Source organism: Musa acuminata, chromosome BXJ2-9 (assembly GCF_036884655.1).
Source record: "Musa acuminata AAA Group cultivar baxijiao chromosome BXJ2-9, Cavendish_Baxijiao_AAA, whole genome shotgun sequence".
Classification (NCBI taxonomy): domain Eukaryota; kingdom Viridiplantae; phylum Streptophyta; class Magnoliopsida; order Zingiberales; family Musaceae; genus Musa; species Musa acuminata.
Window position 1 is genome coordinate 12,356,193 of NC_088346.1, and position 14,887 is coordinate 12,371,079.

General features: G+C 35.6%; 1 protein-coding gene across 2 annotated transcripts; it reads right to left on the minus strand.

Annotated features, from left to right (window-relative positions):
* Positions 1-1,695: 1,695 nt before the first annotated feature.
* Positions 1,696-11,802, minus strand: LOC103998222 (sugar transporter ERD6-like 5). Of its 2 annotated transcripts, none has more exons than XM_009419636.3 (19): positions 11,684-11,802; positions 11,400-11,563; positions 10,243-10,305; positions 8,421-8,510; positions 8,260-8,319; positions 8,019-8,084; positions 7,557-7,622; positions 7,411-7,486; positions 6,539-6,603; positions 3,867-3,959; positions 3,703-3,783; positions 3,536-3,620; positions 2,902-2,948; positions 2,768-2,830; positions 2,605-2,664; positions 2,469-2,522; positions 2,331-2,390; positions 2,135-2,249; positions 1,696-2,047 (listed from the first exon to the last, which is right to left on the minus strand). In XM_009419636.3, the coding sequence occupies exons 2-19, from the start codon at positions 11,538-11,540 to the stop codon at positions 1,923-1,925; spliced, it is 1,410 nt and encodes a 469-aa protein (XP_009417911.2). In that variant the 5' UTR covers positions 11,541-11,563; positions 11,684-11,802; the 3' UTR covers positions 1,696-1,922. The 2 variants fall into 2 exon arrangements, with proteins under 2 accessions (XP_009417911.2, XP_009417912.2); XM_009419637.3 differs by having other exon boundaries at positions 11,651-11,707.
* Between the last annotated feature and the right edge of the window lie 3,085 nt (positions 11,803-14,887).

Sequence of the window (14,887 nt, forward strand, 5' to 3'; positions counted from 1 at the left end):
CATTAAAATTGATCGATCGAAAAATGGGATTAACCTTCAAAGAAGAAACCATAAAATAGTGGAGCTTAAGTGATTTTCTTATTTATCCTTATAAAATGTAATAACTTATGTTTTTATTTGGCTTCGTTAAAACTCCAAAACAAAATTAATTTCTTTTAAAAAACTATTATGATTATAAAAAATTAAATATATTTAGATATTTTATATCAAATTATTAATGTTTTTACAAACATTAAATGATAAATACGACATTCTATATCCATCTTACTGTCAATGATATCATTTAAAATTTATTGATTGTGATTTAAATTTATTGGATGAGATGTAAATTTATTAGATGTGATTTCGAATCCTCAATATTTGATGAGTTGATGTAGTACACATCAATATTTTAGGTTTTAATAATGTTTTAAGCGTTTAATCTTTGATAAGCCGGTCAAGTACACCAACATCATAAATCATTTATTAACTATAACTCTTAATATTTTAGATATAAAATTTTCTTTTACTTTTTGATAATTCATATTAGATGTGAGATTTTGTTATAATGGATATTGCAATATAAGGAACTAAATACAAATTTTGTAGCAAGGAATGCAATCTCGTAATACCGACATTACTATTGTATCGAGTATCTCTCGGACAGTATATATCAAAGAGGAAGAAGAGAACGCGACGGAGGAAGATAAAAAGAAGGAAGAAGAAAAAGTGATAGGGGAAAGATGAAGAAGAAGAGAAGGAAGGAGGAAAAATACATTGTTGATTTATTAAAATTTAAAAACAAAATATTCCTAGATATAATGTTAAAAATTTAAAATATATAGATATATATTATGACGAAAGTTATAATAGAACATATATTAGAGAGAGTTTATAGTAAAATTGTCTACGTAAACCGTCTCAAAGAATAAAAAAAGATTTATTGGTCAAAGGAATAAAAATATGAACACTAAGTTGGATGATAACAAGTGAGATAGAGAGGACCAATTCAAAAAAAAAAAAGTAAATAGAGGTGAAAGGAAAGATGATAGAGATTTAGTCATTTTAAAATAAATAAAAAAAGCATTTTAGCCATTTTAAAGCTTAGAAGAGGTGAAATATGTTCCAACTTTCCCCGTCCCACTAAAAATTTTAACCATTTTTGTTTCATCTCAACCCAAATCAAGAAATTTGACACTATTAATTATATTTTTAAGAATTATATTTATTATAAAATAGAAAAAAAAATCTCAACATGAAATTATTGAAACCATTTTAATTCGAACCAGTTCTTGAAAATTATACCTCCTTTTTCAATCAAAGCCAATCGAGTCCAACCTGATCAAATGGAATCGATGTACCTCTGGACCAAGGTTGAAATTGGCATCTCAGAGTCAAAAGTTCATCCAAAGTCTTAGGACAATGGGGACAGCAATGAATCCATTCCAAGTGTGCTCAAGAGTAGGACCTGCAGAAATCTACAAAAGCCTGGAAAACAAATTAGAGTCAAGTGGTGAAAATGATCAAAAGATTCTGATAACAAACTTATCACTAGAGTCATTAAGATGTTCCAACTAGAAATCAAAAAGGGTTATGGCAACCTTTTACTCAATCTCTGATTAGAATCTCTTATGAGGTAAAAGCTTGAAGAAAGTATATGGAATAAATCAACAAAAAGTTAATTTAGCTAACTGTTATCCTGAGCTGAGAACACCAAGACCCAATGATAGTCTCACATTGAATGTGAGCCAACTCTTGTGACGGTATATGACTCATTTCATACTCCCAAAGTCATATGGTTTTGGGTTTGAATCATGATAAATATGGTACCAGAGTATAGTATTCAAAACATTTTTGAAAAGAGAAGCTTTTATCATGGAAGAAAGCTATTGTTTTTCTTTTTATTGGATGATTTAGTTGTCCCAACTTGACAATTTGTATGGTCACTGTAAAATCAAACTCATCGAAGCCTGTATCTCTTCTAGAGTTCGTCCTTTGGTTTCTGGTACAAGCCGCTCCACGAATAGAACAGTAAGACCGCAAATGCTTGCAAAGATGAAGAAGGTCCCTGCGATTTTTGTCCATATTAATATGTATCGAATCAAAGGCGTGTCATATATTAGATGATAAGTGACACTACGTTGGTTCTCATTACCAGCTGAGCTCCACATCATAAGAAAGTTGAAAGTGTATGAGATAATCCAGGAACCCACCCAGCTAACCAAGGTCACAAGGCTTCCTGCTGTTCCTTTCATGTTCAAAGGAAATATCTGTATCCAAAATGTCAATTATCAGAACCTATGGTTTCAGGATATAATTTTATCTAATTCTTTCGAGTTCAGGTGACTTGCCTCTGACATGATGACCCATGGTATTCCGCCCATACCCAGCGAGAATGATCCCGTGTATGTCTGATATGACAAGAAACATGAAGTATAAATATGAAAGTTACACTTTCAATTGCTATGCAACAACAGGAATATAGGTACCAGTATGCCAGCCAGAGCAAGCACGCTGTTCAATTCCTTTGAGAATTCATGTCCCTGTTGACCTTAGGAAATCAGTACGAGATTTTCTTTTTCTCTGTAAAATTTATTCAAGAGAGCAGCAGGTTCTAGTAAAGACCTTCAACATGAATGATATACCAACAAGGAAACAACCTATGCATGTTCCTGCTGCAGAAATCTGGAATCGAAAAGTTATTGAGAAGCTGTGTGAATCATTTTTTTAGAGAAAAGAAAGGACAAGCTGAAATGGACGGGTTTAAATTGCTTATGCAGTTTCTTGCCATTAGAAGTGGTCTTCTTCCAGATCTATCCATCAAAAGTACCCCTAAGGTGGTCATTGGAATCTGCAAGATAGCAATTCTGTTATGCTGTCTTAAATCAAGGAACAAAGTAGAATATTTTTAAGAAAATGAACCTGAACTGCGGCCATTGCAATCATTCCAGTATCACCAGATGAAAAACCTGTAAGTATCACAAAGTTTTAGTGCCCTATAGGAATTAAATTTATTTGATGTTTCTCATCCAGAAAAACAAAAATTAAAAGTTGAGGCATGAAGAATCGGTGACATTGTTTCTGTTTTTCATTATGTTCATTGTTTGTGAAGCTTCTGGAGGTAAAAACACTTGATGCTTCCTGTAGTGTTGCAGGATGTTTTCTACTTTGTATATTGACTGTGCCTTCAGCTCTGTGGAGCTTGTATCTGTGATGACCTTTTAGTGCAATGGGCAAACTCATGCCAGTTTTTTCTCAAGAAGAAGAAAATACTGCTCCCTAAAAGTTTCAGAAGCAAAAATTGCATAAGATCCCAGACAATTGATAGTCATACTTGTGGCCTTGACCTCTTCTTCTCAAATGAATAACCACCTCCTCCCACCAATAAAAGATAGTAGTTGGAACCACCAGAGTTGGTTTAATAAAAAAAGAAAAGAAAAACATAAATGAAAATTTCTATTGCTTACTCTGGAACATGAAAAACATAATGCTGCTAGATGAGCCCAGAGTTACACTCATAATTGGAATAATTAGGAGAGAGATATTATTACTTTACCTGCTGAGACAAATATCTCACTTGCATAAAAACAGATTGCATTGACTCCTCCAAATTGCTGAAGCACCATAAGTCCGACTCCAACCTATTATTGAATTCAAATATTAAGAAACCCTCAAGCAAAATTAAAGCATCACCCATATGTATTGAAGATGATGAACACTTACGATGACTGCGTGAAGGTATTTCTTCTGAAACAAGTCCAGCATACCAGATTGAGGAAGTTTTTGAAGGCTTACTGTGAACTCCTGGGTCAACAATCTTCCATTCTTATAATACATAAATTATTGTGTAACTGTGTAGAAAATTTGTTTGAAGATAAACACAGTACCATTATCTCCTCTGCTTCTTGAGAAACATCAGAGTGCTCCCCCCTTAGTCTTTTTAATCCTGCTTCAAATTCATGATCTTTACCTACCATAGCCTGCATGATGTACACATGCTTGGATTTAGTTTAATCAACGGTAAATTTTTCCTGAACTGAACAGTCCAATCTTGGATACCCAATGATCCACCTCAACAAAAATAATTATGCTCTGGGGCCTTAGGAGATGAAACATTTCATCTTTAAGGTCTAAAAACCAGTAATTTCACTTGTTCTAAATAATAATATTTTTAATTTTCTTATTTCTCCTTTTCCCTATTTTTTTAATTGATGAGTAGAAATAAACTATACTTTCTAGAATATGGAGAGAGACTTTAAAATGCAAGAATTTTAAATAAAGGAGAAAAATGTTGATTATATGAGTTAAGCATTTAGTAAAATTAACCTAGCAATGAAAATAGCAGCTGGAACCAAGAAACAACAATCAAATTTTTATTACCTTGTATCAGCCATTTAATAATGAAGAATAATGAGAATTTTTTGCCAGTAAGAGCAAAATAGTTCAGAAAAGAGTGCAATAGAGATATTTCATGATTGCTAATGTCATTAGTTGATATCAAGTTCTTTACAACTTTTTTGTCTGAGTAGTTATTACTTTTAACCAAGGTATATAGTTTCGAATGATATCACCTAGTACGGGCGGTACATACCAGTCAACAGCATACCGGGCGGAACGCTTAAAAGCGCTCCGTATAGGATGATACGGGGTTATATCGGGTGGTAACGGTCGAAATTTCGATCATTACCACCCGACACAACTTGATAACAATCGATTTCGATCATTACCACTCGGTAACGGTCGAAATCAATCGTTACCGCTCGGTAACAATGCTCCAACGGTCAAATTGACTGTTAGAGCCCTTTCTCATAGGTTTTCAACAGTCGTATCGTTGGAAAGAATCAAGTCGGGCAACAAGACACCTTCACAATCACATTCAGTAACTCGCTCGGTCTAGAGAAATGATAGCAACACGAACAACAGTGTCTCGACGAATGATGGCGGCGATGTCGGGCAGTCGTTGGTCTTGTCTACACAATTTGAGGGTGGTGCATAGACCAAGGAGCAATATTTTACACGTCACCCAAGATTCAGATCATAGAACACGACAAGGTACTAATCAAGTTTATACGCGGAAGGGGAAGGGGAAGGCAGTAGATGAATTTGAGCAGCTACGACAAAGCCTACATGATGTAGACACAAAAAGAAGCTCATCGTATCCACACCCGTCATATCATGGAGACTCATACGGGCAACAACAGTACTGTGATAATTGATCATCCTTCTCTGAGTAACAATATGATACAGAGCAGCAGATCAGTAACGAAAGTAGAAGCTCTGACATTCACCAATATATTCCTCAGGAGCTGCCTCGGACAAATATGATTCATGACGATCAACCTACGATCATCACTATATTGATACATCAATGACATACGGTGTATTAATACACTATGTCGTGGAATCAATTTCATGATTGGGTTCAACAAACATATAATATTGATATGTAGATGTATAGGATCGAGGACCCCAATCCACCACCCGTGGAGGCCCGTCGTTCGTTTTGGTGGTAGAATCAACAATCAGGTATATCTATATATCTGATTATTTAATTCATTTAAATTTTAGAGTTTATATTATAAAAAAATAATCTAATAATTTAAATAATTTTTTTGTAGATATTTCAATATTTACGTAAGGACAATTCGTAACGGACTGAAATATGAACCTTACATAAGACTATTCCTCAAAACCCGAAAAAGATATGTGATATTATTCTTACCTAATTTACATTGATTTTGCTAAACTTATACTATTACCATATTTATTTCTAACTTAAAAACCCTATCCTAACTTTTTTTATTTTCAAGTATTTTTGGAGGATTTTATACCTAAATTAGGTATACCACTCGGTATGCCCTAGCGTACTGCTCGGTACATGGTACCATACCATACCGAGTCAAGCTCGAAACACCAGTACAATACAGTATTTCAATCCTTGGTTTTAACACAAATCAATCTATAAAATTTTTCCCCAAAATCAAGATAACCCCAGCCCACCACCTACCACAACCAAAATATGCAAACCCTAACTTGATCTTTAAGGTTGTTTGTTTAAATTTTGTTTTATGAATTTTAAAATTATCAATTTCATGAATATTTGTAGTAATATACTTGGCAAAAAAAAACTAAAGCTACAAACGGATAATAACCAATTAAAGATGAAAATTTGGATTATCTAATTGATCGTAACATGTAACATACACAAGCATTCATCATACTGTTTAAGGATTCAAATACCTGTTGAAGCTGTAACTGTTTATACAAATAAGTGAGGATAAACAAACAAAAAAACACAAAAGAACATAATTTTTTATGTTGTCCGATGGTCTGCATGTCTATGAAGCACTGTGATAAAGTTTCCACATTCTTTTGTGAATTATGAATACAGAGACATGATACAGTTCTAAGGCTCTTATATAGAAATTTTACATTGCTGGTGATTGAGGAGTTTAGACTAACTGGTTCTTCTATTCATGTGGCTCATATACGCTTAGACCTCAACATTAGATTTTACTAATAACACTTAAAAATTATGACAGAGGTCCAGGTGACTAACCAGCCATCTTGGAGACTCCGGAATGAAGATGAGACCGAGAAGTTGTAGAAAACACGGAAAAGTACCTGAAAAGAAAAATCTCCAGTTAATTTGTGTCATGCTCAAAACTCCAAGGAAATGGTCTGAAACTTCCTAACATTGTTGCTCACTTGGGGATCATAAATTTCTTTCTTATCCTTTATTTCTGTATAGGAGAATGCGTATCTTACTTAAAGGAGACTAAAAGAGCAGTTCTCCATTTTTTTCCTCTTTTCTGAAGAAACAGGCACTGCCTCGGTCTACTAATGAGATGAAAATACCAGGATAAAGGATAGCAATTTACACCAAAAAACAGAACTGAAACAACATGAAGAAAAAAAAAAAGAAAACTTAATATGACACAGTCAAGAGGGACTGCGATCAAGTGAAAGACATCAGAGCTTCCACTCCAAGAATACATCTCCAAAGAACAGCTCTCAGGTTTTGCGAGAACCATCAAAGATTCAATGACTCCTCCCTTTGCAGAGGGCCCATGTTCCATGCATCTGGAGAACCCTCTAAATGTCACTTATGATTTTGGCTCATGCCAACCATGGCTCATTACTATAGCAGCCAGGCAGTGCTAGGTGCAAGCCCATACTATGCCAGACTGATCTGCCCATGAGCAATTTGGACCAGATTTCTCCTCTACATAGAACTCGTAGCTCTTTACCTATCTGCATCTCAAGACAAGTCTTTGAACCAAAACTCTCATGTTTACATCCTAGAGTGCAATGGTCATGCAGAGATCAATGTTGTATAAGGAATAATTGCAATAACAAATCTAACATAAGGAATAAACAATCTTTCTAGCATCAAGAAGTATCCTTTACTGTGAAAGGAAACTGTCCTACCTATAATTGCAAGTATACGCCAGGTCAGGACTGTTCCAAGCAAGTAAGCAAGTGATCCTCCACAACATATCATTAGCTGCCATAGAATTTTATCAGAAGAATCACACACAAAAATGCTTTTGTAGAATCCAGCTTCTTTCCTTTACCTGATTCACAGCTGCAAATCCTCCTCTTAAATTCTTTGGTGTTATTTCAGCAATGTAAACTGGAACCTGCTTATAATTTGTAAGAATTATCTGAACATTGATAATGATATTTATTCTACCAGACATAAATGTTCATGAAGTACTGCTAATAGATATGCACTGTAACTGCATAATCATGATCAACCTCAAAGAACACTTAGTGGTTGAAATAAATTATCTAGACTGGTAGATAATCAATACTAAACAAAAATGAGCAGCTCATAGCATAATTGAAAAAGATAATAAATGGCATGGATATAGAGCGATTTTGTGTACTGTGTCAGTCCTGATACTTTTGTTTACATTTCACATGTTTCTACAGGTGGCTTCGCCACTTTCTTTGTCAAAAAACAAAAAACAGTTAACATATAAGATGTGTTCAGAAAAGAAGGCAATACTTTTGGCTTAATAAGGTGAACTTACCACATAGGAAAGAAGACCAATACCACATCCAACTGAAAGTCGTCCAAGATCAAGCCACATGATATCCTATACATAATAACCTCGTTATATTCAGTACTCAAGATCATGAACATTATTTTCATAATTGCTCATAAAATGTGAGAGGAGTATTTGATATCGATAACAACTCTCTGAGTGTATCTTTTTTGGAACTCAGAAATGAACAAAACAGTTATGAGTTTCATAATTTGGAAATAAGAACCTTTGTTAAGAAAATAGAAACCCAACCAATGATGCAAAGAATATCTGAAACTGCCATTGCCTGCATTACATGGCGCAATAAAGAAATGAATCAATTTTAGGATTTTGTGCCTTCTCGGATATCAATCAGTCTTGAGAAAAATGAAAGAATGTTTAGCTTACACATCTTCTGCCAATTAAATCTGCAATTCTGCCACTCAGTATAGCACCAATCATTGCTCCAATTGTAAGGATTGAACCAAATAGAGAGTACTGCATAACCAATTATAATAAATGAATATTTTTAATTTATTAGACAAGAAACTATGCTTTGCAGTTTGCATGAATCCTCTGAAAATGGTGATCAGTTCATATAATGACCAATTCCTTTACATTTGATGCCAACATAAATAGCAATTTTAATTTGTTTACTCTGAAGATAACTGATAAGTTTATATGGATTATCGTGCAAGACATGCTAGGCCGTGTCAAATTGCACATGCCATGCTAGTTGAGTACCAGCATCAGTCACATCAATTTCAGTAACATTTCATGTATGGAACTAGTTAAATGACCAAGAGAGCACCACATTGGCACTTTCTGTAGCACCACGGTCTATTAAGAGGAAACTAGCTCAGGATGGTTCATTAAGAAAAAGAAAAGAAAATACTGAGATCAAGACTATGATCAGTCTGATCAAGCGATCCAAAATGAGGCATCAAGGTTATATCCAAAATATTGGAAAACTCAGTACTAAAGGATCACTTGATATTTCAAGTAAACTAACATCACTTGACATCTCAAGTTCCTCCTCTTTGTTGCTTATATTCTATTTGCTGCTATAAAAACTATGTGGCAGCAAATAGCTACCTCGTTCTGGTTAGTCCAAATGGATTGCCACAACATTCATATTCCTGAGTGTCTAGACAGTGAGGATACATTTGTTGATATGGGCTTTCTAATAGCTAGAAGAAGAGACAAGCTTGAAGAAAAATCCAAGACACTGCAACAAGAATGGCAAATAGGCGGCAGACAACTAAATTGTTGAAATGTAAAATGGATTAACAGAGAAACTCTTTTTTCATTTCAAGAACTTGTCTTTATCATCTTCCTTTCTTGCACCAAACAAAGTATAGATCTGTCACCAACCGATTCAACTTTAATGTCCTAGTGTAGTATTTTGATGGTCAAGTTTTGATTTTCCATTTCTCCCATGCTTGTCTTCCTTTCAGAAAGATACTATTCCTTTACAGCTTAAGACAACCATAAGAAAACTTTATGGAGATCTAGACATTTCAGAACATAATGCTCAGAGTTTAAGAACATCCTTGAAAAAGGTTATAAGTCAAATATAGAACTCACTAGTTAATAGAACAAAATTTGAGTTTCTTGAAGAACTACTGGGGAAAACTAACTTAACAACAATAAAAATAATATGAATGCCTTCATCCTTCCAACCAGAGGTTTTAGGTAAGCAATATAATTAAAACTTACTGAGCTCTTAACCAAATAAAATTTAGAAAGAACTATTCTGCAAGCTACTTGGACAAAGAGAAGACTATCACAAACACAGCAAATCTGAAGCTGATGTTATAAAAACCAGGCCTTCATAGCATAGTAGGGATGACCGATATCATGCCCTTGATTATCATGTAAGGGTTATGTGTTGCTCACCAGCAAACACAGATATCATGTCATGCCAGTACCAACCATGCATGCAGTTTTAAGTAGGCTGGGCTTCGAGGGGTACTACGCCGATTGCTGAGAACCCATTGGGCCACATGGCTTTCAATTTCAATCCATCGTGGAGTCATTTTCTATAACATCCTTTTTAGTGCTTAAAATTGTCATGTGAATCCAATGGAAACAATGATGGATGGATTAAGGATAAAGAACTTTATGGATATCTTGCTTCAAAAAGAAAATGTGTTGATATAAAATCCATAATGTAAAGTGATCATATATTCAACTAATGTTTTGGTGCATCTGCTGATTGAAAACATACCTGGGGCAACGAAAGGTTAAGATCATGCATAATTCCTGACTGTGATGGTGAAGAATATCCCACCTGAAAGGATAAACTAAAAGATGAGGCATTGCTGATGGAAAACGTAGAAGCTACAAAGTGTCACCATACAAGTAGCTTCATTTTGGCTTCAAATATATCAAATTTGCAAAGATTTTGTTTCAGCTTTCTTCTACAATATACTGACAATTTTTATCATAAATTTCCCAATAATAGTAAGCTTCAACTCGTGTTCTCGCAGTAATCATGACACTAAAAGCAAAAATTGAACAATCATGTGAATCATGTCACTGTAAAGTATGAACATCATGTTTTCAAAAACTAAAATTACCTCAAGTTTGCAAAAAAAATTATGTTTCAACTTTTTTGTACAATATACTGACCATTATTTTATCTTAAATTTCCCAATAGTAGTAAGCTTTAACTCATGTTCTCATGTTAATCATGGTATTAAAAAAGAATGATTAATATTGGTATTAGAGAAAGAACGACTAATTGCCACGACTCGACCTGACAGAATAATTAGTCTATCAATTTCGTTTGGTCATGAGACGTAGTCACTCCAATACCAAATATCACGACTTGACATGATAAGATAATTGGCTTACTTCGTTTGGCCTAAACCATTGGTCAAAATTCTTAAGTTGAAGTTGATAGTGGTACACCAATAAGACCCTTATAAGTTTATCTTAATCTTATCTAATTTCGATATAAGACTAATCGGGATATTATACTAATCATGTTAATCATATAATCATAAATCACGAACATCATGCTTTCACAAATTAAAATTACCTCAAGTTCGTAATAGTTTTCATGTTTGAAGAAATAATGTACTGACATTTCTAACTCATGTTATCACGAAAATCATGGTATTAAAAGAACAGAATGAATATTCATGTTAGTCATGTCATTATCAAGCATGAACATACCTCATGTTTGCAAAGGTCTTAACTTTATTGTCAAATATACTATTCTTATCTCAAATTTGGCAGTAATGTTTAGCTTCAACTCGTTCGCATGTTAAGAATGATCTTAAAAGGAGAAGAACACTACTCTCAATTTCAAGAAGTCAACCCGACTCGCATCGGTTCGACTAACTCGCAATATTCCGTGACAATAACTGTTTGGCGTACCGATATGCCGAACTCGAAAGAGCCGAAGACGGCGATGGCTGTGCTGGCAACCACCATCCACAAGGACGAGGGCGAAGAGCTCCCGCGCTCCCGCTGCATCAGCGGCTTCACCACCATCTCGCCCTCTTCATTCGCCTCCATCTTCGCTGTCGCCTTCCCCTTTCCTGCGAATAAATGAATGAGAACTGGGTGTATCGGAGACCAAGTGTCCCCGTCACACGAGCCTGGAAGAGATATACGTAGTAACGTACGGGAGCTGTGGAGGAGGAAGAGAAGACCAGTACCTCGAGTCCGGTGTTACAACGACCGAGAGAGAGAGAGAGAGAGAGAGAGAGAGACAAAGACAGCGACTGGGGGGTTTATAATTAGGAATTCTGAACCGGCCGGAATCGTCCGCAGTCAATTGTTTCCTATCGGAGTTCTGTTTCCTATCAATCAATGTAAAAACCTGGGTCATGTCTGAACCGGTCCGACTCGTTCTCAACGGGCTGTTCTATGGCGGACCGGTATGCGACCGGTTCGTGCCCATCCGGTTTTCGAGTCGATGCAACGACATACGTCATGTCACGGCCGTCTCATCTTGGCGTCGTTTCGTTTGGATCGTCGTGTCACATTCTTGCCGTTTGGTTGGATGGATTCAAGTCTCGAGAAATTTTACATATGATTTCATTTACAATTCCTCCTCGTCTTTCTTTAGATTTGGGTCCAATCCATGGACATGAACAGAGGTGGAGGCCGGACTATAGCATATGGATATATATGCTATAGCATCGATGAGGCGTTGGAGAGGGAAGAGGAAAATAAGAAACGAGAAGTTGGAAGAAGAAAAGATGAAAACAGAGGAGAGGAGGAGGAGGAATACCTGAGAATAACAAACGACCAATGGAGCGAGAAGTCGGCGGGCGGATCGACGAGCAGTGGGTGATAAAGAGAGAGACAGAGAGGAAGATGGCTTATAATTGGGTTTTAATTAAAAATGGAACATTTTAATATCTGATTTGTTTTTTCTTAAGCGATATTCATCGTTCGATTCATACCAATTATATGGTAGTTTTTTAACCCCGCCGAGTTATATCGAATCGATGATCTGCTTAAACAATGAAAATAAAAAAGATCTTTCATCCAAACATGGAGATTTGAGCAAAGCAGTTTTAGGGCAAGCAGATGAAGTAAAGCAGTACCTGAGGATTGGCATTTTCAAGTTCGGGAAATTTTATATTTGCTACCGTTTTTGGTTGCTTGTTTCCATTCAAAGTTGGAATCTTTTTCCAGATCTGTATCCGATCTATGATGTCTAGGACTGGACAAAAATATATTGTGATCCAATCGTGACGAACTTAGGGATGGATGAAGCATTTCTTGCAGTAACTGATGATTGATCTGTTGTCAAAGCGGAATATTGATCTGTTTATTCAGCCACCACCCAACTTTTGAGTTTGTGATGATCAAGGTTTGCAATATCGTGTCGTACTAGTGTTTTGAGGCAGGTTCAATACGGTATTGTACGATATCGTGTACCGAGCGGTACACCTAATTTAGAGTGTAAAACCCTCCAAAATTATTTGAAAAAAAAAAAAGTTAGGATAGAGTTTTTAAGTTAGAAATAAATATAGTAATAGTATAAGTTTAGCAAAATCAATGTAAATTAGGTAAACTATTGAAATATCTACAAAAAAATTTATTTGAATTGTTAAACTATTTTACTCTAAAATTTAAATAAATTAAATAATCACATATGTAGATATACCTGATTGTTGATTCTACCACCAAAACGAACGATGGGCCTTCACGGGTGGTGGATCGAGGTCCTCGATCCTATACATCTGCATATCAATATGATATGTTTGTTGGACCCAATCATGAAATTGATCACATGACATAGTGTATTGATACACTGTATGCCATTGATGCATCAATGTGGTGCTGATTGTCATGAATCAAATTTGTTCGAGACAGCTCTTGAGGCATATATTGGTGAATGTCATAGCTTCTACTTTCGATACTAATCTGCTGCTTTGTATCATACTGTTGCTAAAAGAAGAATGACCAATTATCACCATACTGTTGTTGCCCGTATGATTCTCCATAATACGATGGCTGTGAATACGATGAGCTTTTTTCTGTGTCTATATCATGTAGGCTTTGTCGTATTTGCTCAAATTCATCCACTGTCTTTCTCTTCTCCTTCCGCGCATAAACTTGACCAGTACCTTATCGAGTTCCATAATCTGAATCTTGGGTGGCATGTGTAAAATATTGCTCCTTAGTCCATACACCACCCTCAAGTTGTGTAAACGAGACCAACGATTGCTCGGCATCACCGCCATCATCCGTCGAAGGACTGCTATCCGTGTTACTGTCATGTCTTTCTTTCGACCGAGCGAGTTGTTGAATGTGATTGTGAATGTGTCTCGTCGCTCGACTCAATTCTTTCCAACGATGTAACTAATGCTACTACCTTCCCCTTTGCCTTTGTATGCTAGGCGGACGATTGTGACCGTTGGGTGTTTGTACTTCCTCGAGCAGTTTGACTCGATGTTGTTCGACTCTTGCCACGTTGTGATCGAGGGGGGGTTTCCACCTATTGGGGTTGTGCTTTTTCTTCTTCTATTGCCTCGGTGATAAAACATGAAGGACACTGAGGATCTCCCGCCTAATCAAGTAGAGGATCCTCTTGGTTCTCTACTGCTTTAACCCAATCTAACATTGGCTCTGAATCTTCGTTGTAGAATTGGAGGTCAATGAGATCAATATCTGGTTCCTCTAGCTCCTTATCCAACTTAGCACATCGCAATCTTAGCCGCATGTTATAATGAACATATATTAGTTTCTCTAACCGTCTATAGGAGAGTTTGTTGTGGACCTTCGTATGAATCAATACAAACGTTGACCAATTACGTTCGCAACCACTAGATGTTGTTGTCCGTGAAAGTACATGAATGACAACCTTCCTTAAATGTGATGTATCCCCTCCAAATTATAACCACACTCGATTGCAAAAAGATATAAAAAAGATTTTATTAGCATAACAAATAATTAATATTAAATATAATTGATAATCAATATGTATAACTTTTCCTCACCAGGATCTATAGTGTAACGACACGATACAACTACAACATTGGAGAATAAACCAACTGTTTCTCGAAATAATCGACCCTCCATAAGAGCATCGACTGCATCAGTAGGTGTTTAGCGAGAGTCGAAATATAACATTTCGTAGTGTCGTTAGGAAATCATTTTACGTTTTGAGAGCAAATCGATATTGAATTGCCGGGTTTAGATAATATATTGTAAGACATAATTTTATTAGTATGATTTTTTATTATTTAAATAATAATAAATTAAATTATTCTGAATATGAATTTACTTACATTATGGATAAGTTGATCCATATGAACTTCGGTCTGATGATTAATGATTCGTACGTATTGGTCGACCTTAAAACAATCTTTGAATGCTCTCCTAACCTCCTCTCTTGTTGAAAT